This window comes from Ostrea edulis, chromosome 1, assembly GCF_947568905.1.
Source record: "Ostrea edulis chromosome 1, xbOstEdul1.1, whole genome shotgun sequence".
Lineage (NCBI taxonomy): Eukaryota > Metazoa > Mollusca > Bivalvia > Ostreida > Ostreidae > Ostrea > Ostrea edulis.
Genome location: NC_079164.1, coordinates 39,227,480 through 39,238,092, shown reverse-complemented (window position 1 = coordinate 39,238,092; position 10,613 = coordinate 39,227,480). Strand labels below are relative to the sequence as shown.

Here is a 10,613-nt window from a genome sequence, read left to right as displayed (position 1 = left end):
CCAGCGCGCTAGACCGCTCGACCATCTAGGTAAGTCAAACAAGAGGCCCACGGGCCCTTTCGGTCACCTGAATACTAGTGAAAAACTATCACTACTCCCAAGGGCTATGAAATCTAGAAAATAATTCCTGTTCTGAATATCTAAGCTAAATTCTAATGTTCAGCAACAGTATAAACAAGATCTGTTCTTAAAACTTCAATGCCCTCAAAAGTACATACACTGATGAAAGGCTTTACATATTATAATATGTGTATTAATTAACGTTAAAAGATATGACTAATTTGGACCCATCCTAGAGTCAAAACCCTGGGTTGTGAGATTCGCCATTTTTTGTACATCCTTTTATGCTATTCCTAAGTATGCATTTAGATTTTATACAGTATCAGCAAACTTACAAATAAATACTATATACTAGTTTGGCGCCACCCTGGGGGTCAGAACCCCCTACCCCGCGGATTGTCAAATTTACAATTTTGGTAAAGGACTACCTCCTCTTTCTAAATATCCATTAATTTTCAATTTAGTATCAATAACACTGAAGAAGATATTTAAGTGTTTTACATATAAACACTATATAACAAGTTTGTATTGACACTAAGATCAGAACCCCTACCCCGGGATCATGAAATGTTTACAATTTTCGTAGAGGCCTTCCTGTTCTACATCGCTATGCATTTAGTTTTCCTTACACATGTGTGGTTTAAGAGAAGAGGATTTTTGAAAATTAGTCACTTTTTGGCAGTTTCTGTCCCGCCCCTAAGGCCCCAGGGGTGCAGGGATTCTGAAATTTACAATTTATGCCCCCTTGTTCCAAAGACGCTTCATACCAAATTTGAAAAGTATTGGAATGATAGTTTTCAAGTAGTTTAAAATGGCTATTGTTCACACATTTAATAACTGACCATTTTCGCCCCACCCTGATACCACAACCCCTACTCCTGGGGTCATCAAATTTACAATTTTAGTAAAGGATTACCTACTCTTTCTAAATATCCATTTAATTTTAATGGCGCTAAAGGAGATGTCATTTAAGTGTTTTACACATAAACACTACATGTATATACCAAGTTTGGCCCCACCCTTGGGTCAGAACCCATACCTCGGGGATCAAGAAATTTACAATTGTGATAGACATGATAGAGGCCTTCTTGCTCTACATCATTATGCATTTATCTTTTCTAAACAAATGTTCGGTTGTAGAGAGGAAGAGTTTTCAAAATTGGTCAATCTCGGGCAGTTTTTGTCCCGCCCTTAAGGCCCCAGGAGTGCAGAAATCCTGAAATTTACAATTTATGACCCCCTTGTTCCAAAGATGTTTCATATCAAATTTGAAAAGAATGAAATGATAGTTATAAAGAAGATTGATTTTTTACGCCGTTTTGGCAATATTTCAGCCATTTTACGGCGGTTAACTAATTGAATCATGTTTGGTTGTGAGTGTTTCAGTTTCCCTAACGGCCCCCAGTGAGCCTACTCTTTTTCGAAAATCAGGGAAACGATCTTTTGCGTGCCAAGGGGGTTGTGATCTTTGACACGGGACACCCTTTAACGTCCCATCCGACGGACATAAAAGTTAAACATACATAAACAGGTTTTAGAAAATTAATTCGTGTATATAAACAGTTGTATTATAAAAGTTTTCAAATTTTTCTGTTAAGGTCGCATTCTTGTAAATATTGTATACTAGTAATATAATGATTGTCGAGATTTGTAAAAAGTTCTTTCATTGATTGAACGCTATTAAAAAGTGTATTCCGTATGGGCGTAAAATCACTACATTCTAAAAGAATGTGATGTATAGTTAAGGGACAGTCACAAGCTATGCATTCAGACTGAAGTTCTCTGTTTAGTAGATAAAAATGAGTCAATTTTTTTAACGTCCGATGCGTATTTTTGAAATAATCACTTCGTTTTGGCGTTTCATTACGATGTTACACCGTTTGTTTACTTTGAATAGAATAAAGTTTACTTGTGTCACGGAAATCCCAATAGATTTGCCTAAGAGAATTTTATTTAGTTTTATGAAATATTTGAAATCAGTGTAGGGATTTTGAAGTGTGCAATATCACCTTAAAGTGCATTTTTGCCTCTTTGTCTGCTTTGGTGTTGCCATGAATACCAATGTGACTTGGGATCCAGCAGAACTCAACTATTTTACGCAAACGGTTTATACGAAACTCTCATTGTAGGCATGCTCTCAAACAACATTACCTTGTTTATTTTCAGATCTTGGGGATTATATTAGTTATACCGATATTTGTTATTTGCTGCATAATTGGGTAGTTGAAAAAATACCGTCAGTTACAGCTTGTACTGCTTTAAAGCAATACTAGCTCTCATTTTGGTGTCGAAATTTTTTCTTGCAAAATTGTGATCTACTGTTTCAATGACAGAAAAAATAAGGTTTATATGTTTTTGTTATCAATACATGTATTTGTTTTAGAAAATCTATCCAGAGGTTCTGAATGAAGTAAAATTACATTATTGTCTTCCGGTACAAAAATAATTTCTATATAATGTTATATATCCAGTGGAACTGAAATCTTTATTTTAATAAAATCTTAACTTAGTTTTAATCTTATCAATGGCACAAGTTTATCAATCACACGAGTTATATACAAAACTATCATAATAGAACATTTTTACACCAAAATAAAATTATCAGAATTAGAGCCAATATTACAGCTTCCATCGCCCTGCTTTTCAGAATAAAACAAGATAAAGGTGGTTGTAAAGTCATAGCAGCATTGTACATTTGGCTTAATTCAGTATGACTAAAACATCCAAAAAATTTTATAGAAACAAAGGCGAAAAATAATGGTTTTGTTTCGTTCAAACAATCATAGAGAAAACAACATTTCCAATATACATGTATATATATATATATATATATATATATATATATATATATATATATATTGTATATAGATAGATAGATACAAAAACTTGCACGCACAGGCACAAAATTATTTCTTTTGTATACGAGATAGTTCAGATAAAACCTTTTCGAAATCTGTCAGAATCTCAGTTTGTGGGCATGTTTTAATTCTTCAGAGTTTGGATACATCAATGGTCCGTGGTATCATGTCCTTTTTCATCATATGTAAATCATCTCTTTTGATCACATTTTTCCCCAGAGCTTCAAATCCTATCTGTTTACTTCCGGATATCAAGTTCGTCTCCGATTCGATCTTATCTACGATCCTCAGCTTTACAGCTTCCGGGCCTGTTATTCTTTTCGCAAAAATGACAGATTCTCGTAAGGCCTCTCTATTTAATTTACGTCTGAAAAATACAAGCTTTCTATATAGTGATCTCAATATTACAGACACTAGCTTTTGTTCTCAACAATCAGCAAGACAACATATTTTTAATACATGTATCTTAAATTTTGAAACGTACTCTAAAATCTCATATAGTGACCCTTGAATACGAAGGCTAATCAAAGTTTCATTCCAAGATATCCATCCGCGATCAGACCGCATCACTCGGTAATCATGACAGATTGCAAGGAAAGCTCCGCCAGCAAAACAGTGCCCTAGAAACCAGATCAAAGAAGGCTTAATAAAACACTACAACAATTGTACGTTTAAACTAGAGTTTCCAACTTAACTGCTGTCAGATCATTTATGCCTCCATTTTAATATTTTCTCGCCTTTACCGTTAATGGCGGCCACTGTAGGAAGCGGAAAGTGCATGACTCGCCACATGGTGTCCAACAGGACAGTGAAGTACTTTGCATTGGTGTCTCTCGATTGTGTCATCAGCCAGTCCACATCAATTCCATTACTGTAAAATCTACCTTCCCCCGTGGTCACCAAAATACGAGCAGACTCGTTCCTGTCAATTGAAGCAGAAAATACACCCACCGTTTATACAGTGCAACCCACAAGTACAACAGGTAGAGTCAGTACTTTATTCTATTCACCTGAAAAAAGAGGGGGGTAGCCTTTTATACCAAAGGGTAAGGGTTTTTGTATCAGAGTCATAGTTATTAAATACTTTTGTTAACAATTGAATATTTTAAAATTTCTTCTTGATAACTAGTTATCCAATGCTTTTTCAAATTTGATAAAAAGCAGCTTTGGGGCAAGAGGTATATATACATGTATATATATATTGTATATTTCATGACTTCTGCACACCGGGGTTTTAGGGGCCGGACAAAAACCGCAAAAAATCGACTACTTTTCAATAATCTTCTGATGAGCGTAACAATGAACATAAAACATAATAAATCAAGCACAAGATGTTTAACTTGTTGACTTAATAAGATCATGAGTTATCGTTGTTTTATCTAAATTTTCATCACACTTCCTGCTGTAAGCACACACATACACAGTATACATTACATGTAGGTGTAAATACACGTACATGTTCGTTAATGACGTTTTGCCACGGGAGGGGGTAGGGGACATATAAACCACGTGTGTTCTTTTCATTCTCTACACAGTAGGTGTGGCACGCTAAAGAACCCTCACTGCTCAAAGGCCATAAGTGCCAAGCAAAGGCCATAAGTGCCAAGCAAAGGCCTAAATTTGAAAGCCCTTCACCGGTCGTGGTGACTTCTCCATATGAGTGAAAAATTCTAGAGAGAAACATTAAACAAGATACAACATGATAAATCACGAGTATTGGGGTGTATCGTGTAATTAGGTATATTTAAACTTTCACAACTTATTTGGATTTGTTTTTACACGCGAGTATACGTGTATGTGTGAAAAAGATTCATCGTATATTGTTAAACGTTCCACCATATTGTTAAACGTCCCACTCTTGGATTTTTCACTCTTATGGAGACGTCACCATTGTCGGTGAAAGGCTGCAAAATTTAGGCCTATGCCCGGCGCTTACGGCCTTTTAGCAGGGAGAGATCTTTCTCGTACCACTCCTCCTGTGACACGAGGCCTCAGTTGTTGCGGTCTCATCCGAAGGACTGCCCCCCTCTAGTCGCCTCTTACGACAAGCAAGGGGTACTGAGGACTTATTCTAACCCGGATCCCCACGAGAGAGAAAGAAAATTAAAGTATCGTAAATAATTTTGAAACGACATGACTACAAAATATACGGCTTCTGGGGTAGAGAATATGGGTAATATACAAATAACAAATTATAGAATACTAGACATTAGACTGTGGAGGCGCGGGCGGATATAAGATAATTATAATGGAAGTAAAAATCAGACGTGGGAGTTTTGAAGCCTTAATTGAATCGAATTTCTCTTTGTTTGAAAACGGAAGTCGTGTACTGAATAATGGATAAAAGTGAAATGTACATGCGAGTGAGATAGTTTTTGAAATTTATTTAAAAATCTATCCTTTGAAATAAAGACCTATCCTTAAATTATAGAACATATCCCTAAACAAATTAAAGATAGGTGAAATTCAATATAAGAATATAGATTTATTCAATTCAATTAGAAATAGGTCAAATTTCCTATTGATTGATTGTATATTGTTTAACGTCCCTCTCACTCGTATGGAGAAATCACTATTGCCGGCAAAATTTAGGCCTATGCTCTGCGCTTACAGCCTTTGAACAGGGTGGGGGGGAGGGGGTGTGTCTTTATCATGCCACACTTGCTGTGACACGGGACCTCGGTTTTGTGGTCTCATCCGAAGGACCGCCACATTTAGTCGCCTCTTACGACAAGCATGGGTACTGATGACCTATTCTGGATCCCCAAAGGACCAAATTTCTTAATGAAATATACCCATCTTTAATAGAATGTGACCCTTTCTTTGAGTTAGAGATAGGCGAATAAATTAAAGATAGTTTCAAATAATTGAGAATATTTAGTTTAAAAATATTTTGTTTTGTATCATACATTATTAGTTCCATCTTCAAATAATTGGACATGCATGTAACTATATTAGGAAATAAAGATAAATTTCGTTAAATAAAAGATAGGTCTGATTATATAATCTCAAGTTGGTTCAATTAAATTGTAAGTATCAAGTGAATTAGATATAATAGAGGAAAACTAAAGATGGGTTTATTTGATTTATAAGTAAAGGTGACTGATTTAAACCTTCAAATCTTTTGGGGATATTTTACAAAGTATAAAACACCTGTTTGTGATTTAACTCTACTTATCTCTAATTCAATTAGAGATATGTCAAATTATTAGACCAGGACCACTTTTTCCAAAAGAACTTGCGACTAAGATCAATTTTTTTTTCAATTTATTTTTAAAATATGCATTTTTTAGGATGATTAAATTGTGATTTTAATGTGAACAGGCATTCTGAGAGTATTGCATAGCAATACATAGTCCCCTACCGCAGACAAAATTATTGGACCGCAACAATATTCGAAGTTCATTATGAGACCAAGGTTATGATAAAAGGGAAGATTGGGAAACCAGGATAGGAAGAGTTGAAAATCAACTACTATTCAGGTACATGTACAAAGACTAGACCAGGAAACTTCAAAATCGATCTGAAACTTGTTAAGGCAAAGCAATCATCATGATGTATTGAATATCAAATGGATATCTGTAAGCACAACAAACAAAAAAGTCCGGATAACTGATAATTCATGCTATTTGTCTAAGTCCAAGGGCCATGACTCAGTGAAAATTTAACGCACCGAGACGAAACTCGTACTTGATCTGTAACTTGTTATGGCAAAGTAATGCACCAAATATGAAATGAATATCTGCAAGCACATAAAAAAGTCCGGAAAACTGATTTGCAGGACTGACGGACAGACAGACGGACGGAGCGCAAACCTAAAGTCCCCTTCGACTTCGTCGATAGGGGACTAATAAGAATTTAGTTAGGTAATTTTACAGAAGTATGATCTCACAAAATCAATTATGTTGACGAGTTTTCATAACTATGTAACATTTTTAGTCTTTAAGTTAGTCGTAAGTTCTTTTGTAAGACAGCGCCCTGAGACGCAGCAGGAGTTTGTGCCCGCATCCCCAAAAACTTTGAAAAAATAAAGCGAGTAGCAAAAGGAACATATCAATTAACAAAGAGCACCGCAGAGGGTACAGCATACGTCCCTGTAAGCACATTATGCACACTAAATTAATATCATACACATTCCGAATAGAAATAGTAGGTTATGGTGCACAAATCTATCTGACATGTGAACTGATTATGTATTTCTCTGAGAGGTAAGTTGTGGCAAAATGGCATTGCAATATCTGTATTCATGATGAGAAAAAGTCCAGAAGACTAGTTGACCTAATTTTAGCCCTAAAGTAGCTCACAGTGCACCAATCAAGTTGAAATGTGAACTGATTACATGTATATATTTCTCTGAGAGGGAAGTTGTGACAAAATTTAAGCGCAATACATGTACCTGTATTCATAACGAAAATAAATCTGGAAAACTGGTTGACCTATTTTTACCCCTAAAGTAGGTCATAATGCACCATTCCAGCTGAATGCAAACTGAACTTGTATATTCTTCCGAAAGAAAGCTTGTCTTGAAGGAATACTAATTAGCTGTCATTTTGGTGTTGGAAAATTGTGATTTACTATTTCAATGACAAAAAAAAAAAAAAAAAGATTTATAAACTTTTGCTGTTAATATAGTGTTAGAAAACCTATCCATAAGCTCAGAATGAAACAAAATTACATTACTGTCTTCCCGTACAAAATTCATTTCTATGATAATGCTACAATGCATATACTAGTATTCAATTGATTCAAAATCGTTATTTTCATAAAATCTTAAACTTAAGTTTTATTAATGATTATGGCCAAAGTTACATACAAAGCTATCATGACACATTTTTATAACAATAAAAAAAATTTTAGTTTTAGAGCTAATATAGCTTTAGAGGGAATGAAAACACGTTGGTCGTGATATACATGTATGTGGGGGGAATCAGGAATAAAATACACACTCAGGATTTTATAAAGGAAAAAGTGATAGCAACAGAGTATCAATTATCCATCTGCTTAAAACTTTCGTCTTCTAACATTTATACGTTTCCTTCCTCTACACAATTCCATACAGTGTGCGTACACTGTCACCATTCTATTAATTTATGACACTTGGTGTCGGCCATACGAAAACAAACTAGTCCTTATCACCATATCAAAAACTTGTACATACTTCTCAACTTCGTCCAGGGCATCGTTGAATTGTTTCAATGTCGTCAAATTCCATCGATTTTGTCCATTTCTCATCGTCAGTAAAGCGCATCCGTCATTCTGAAAATCTACTGTAACCCCCATGGTTTACTCCTGCACAGTTTGTACAACGCGTGGTCATTGGGTCACACACGTGATCACATTTGATTACATACTGGCCTATGATCGAAGATTAAAGTCTGGATACACAAAGATGTCCTTTAATTTTTATAAACATGTATCTAGAAAACAGACCAAAATACGTTAATTTTTTCGCAAGTTTTAATTTTTTACATAATCAATTACTACAAAGATTGATCAACTTGGTACAGTTTAAAGTGTTAAAAGGTCAAAAAATGGAACGCGTTTTGCCAAGTGTTAAAAGATCACGAAATGGAACGCTTTGAATTTTGTCGCATAAATGGAAACCTGGTTCCGTCAATAATCAAAGGGATCTATTTGATAGCTTAAAAATAATTGTGGAATGATCTTCTGACACATGTTAAAGCTGCCCAAAGCATAAACGTTTATTTAAAAAATGTTAAACTCCCAAATTTTAAGAATTGCTTTCCCTGACATTTAAGCTTCTTACACAGTACAAGTTTTTCTCAGTCCATGATCGTTGTTCGTGCTTCTTCTTAATGCTTATTTCGTTGATTTCTAATGCTCTGCATAGTGCTCTTTAACTTCCAAATAACTAACATATTTGTGTTCCGTTGGTGTCTATGTATATTTTAGATATGTTTAGACATTTAAATCATACCTATGCCTCACATAAAATGATAAAATGAATCCCGAGAATTTTAGATATAATCTGAAAAGCTCGATGAAATCATACATGTATGATGATATAGATAAACAGTCACGTTGCATCGGTTTTTCAAACAAGAGGCTCATGGGCCACATCGCTCACCTGAGTCACCTTGGCCCATATTTTAAAGATTTCCCCTATATATTCGCCTGTAAACTTTGATCCCTATTGTGGCCCAACCTACTCCCGGGGGCCATGATGTTTTCAAACTTAAACCTGCACTATGTCAGGAACCTTTCATGTCAATGTAATCTTCTTTGGCCCAATGGTTCTTAGAAGAGTTTGAAAGATTTTCTCTATACATGTATATATTTGTATGTAAAACTTTGATCCCCTTTGTGGACCCATCCTATCCCCGGGGGCCATGATTTTAACAAACTTGTATCTGCATTATGTCAGGAACCTTTCATGTAAATAAAAAAAATTCTGGCTCAGTGATTCTTCGGAAGATTTTTAATGATTTCCCTATATATTTCTATGTAAATCTTTGATCCGCTATTGTAGCCCCATCCTATCCCCGGGTGCCATGATTTTAACAAACTGGAATCTGCAATATGCCAGGAACTTTTCATGTCAATATAAAATTTTCTGGCCCAGTGATTCTTCAGAAGATTTTTAATGATTTTCCCCTATAAACTTCTATGTAAAACTTTGATCCCCTATTGTGGCCCCATCCTACACTCGGGGGGGTCATGATTTTAACAAACTGGAATCTACATTATGTCAGAAACCTTTCATGTAAATTTCAGCTCTTCTGGCTCAGTGGTTCTTTAGAGGAAGATTTTTAAATGAACCCACCCTATTTTTGTGACTAGCTCCCCTTTGAAGGGGGCATATCCCTTCATTTGAAAAGAGTTAAATGCTCTTTACCCAAGATGCCTCATGCCAGGTTTGGTTGAAATTGGCCCAGTGGTTCTGGAGAAGAAGTCGAAAAGTGTAAAAAGTTTACAGAGGACGGACAAATTGGCGATCAGAAAAGTTCACCTGAGCTTTCAGCTCAGGTGAGCTAAAAAAAAAAAAACGGGGGGGGGGGGGCAGCCGAAGGAGAAATTGTTTTCACAATTGTAGGCTCGACTACGTCAATGCTCTTCTTTTCGGTATTAATACAACCGACTTGGCAAAACTGCAGCGGATACAGAATATGGCAGCACGAATCATCACTCGTACCACGAGAAGTGATCACATTACTCCAGTGCTGATTTCTTTACATTGGCTTCCTATTGACAGGCGCAGCCAATACAAAATTATCCTCTACGCATATAAGGTGATCCATAAGATGACACCAAAATACTTGGAGGAGGTGATCACTGTTTACCAACCAAATCGTTCCCTAAGATCTGAAAATTCACTGACATTAGTTAGACCTAGATGTCGAACCTCCACATATGGAAACAGGCGCTTGGATGCAAGGTGAAGATAACGAACAGTGATCAATCTCATGTGGCAGCAGCTACACTCTGGAACTCTCTGCCTGATACCCTCCGCCGTTGTCAGAATTTGAACACTTTTAAAAAACATTTAAAAACGCATCTTTTTAGACTTGCATATTATTAGTATTATAGGTGGTTAAATCTTTATGGTTTCTTTACCATCATTTTAACATGTCTTTTTCAAGTGTATAATTGTATATTTATTTCAACTATTGTATTTTATATCATTTGATTGTACGGCGTGGAACTTTTTTCATGCACATCATGTTTTAGATTTTA

At 35.7% G+C, this 10,613-nt stretch overlaps 1 protein-coding gene across 1 annotated transcript; it reads right to left on the bottom strand.

The window, feature by feature from the left end:
• Positions 1-2,514: 2,514 nt before the first annotated feature.
• On the bottom strand, positions 2,515-8,330 carry LOC125656864 (uncharacterized). Its single transcript, XM_048887490.2, has 4 exons — positions 8,077-8,330; positions 3,662-3,840; positions 3,403-3,538; positions 2,515-3,285 (listed from the first exon to the last, which is right to left on the bottom strand). The coding sequence occupies exons 1-4, from the start codon at positions 8,196-8,198 to the stop codon at positions 3,051-3,053; spliced, it is 672 nt and encodes a 223-aa protein (XP_048743447.1). The 5' UTR covers positions 8,199-8,330; the 3' UTR covers positions 2,515-3,050.
• Positions 8,331-10,613: the final 2,283 nt, after the last annotated feature.

Coding starts and splice junctions, on each gene's coding strand:
- LOC125656864 (XM_048887490.2), bottom strand. CDS start 8,198: ATGGGGGTTACAGTAGATTTTCAGAATGACGGATGCGCTTTACTGACG. Junction 3,841..8,076: donor GCCCTGGACGAAGTTGAGAA/GTATGTACAAGT, acceptor TTCAATTGACAG/GAACGAGTCTGCTCGTATTT. Junction 3,286..3,402: donor TCACTATATGAGATTTTAGA/GTACGTTTCAAA, acceptor TGTATTTTTCAG/ACGTAAATTAAATAGAGAGG.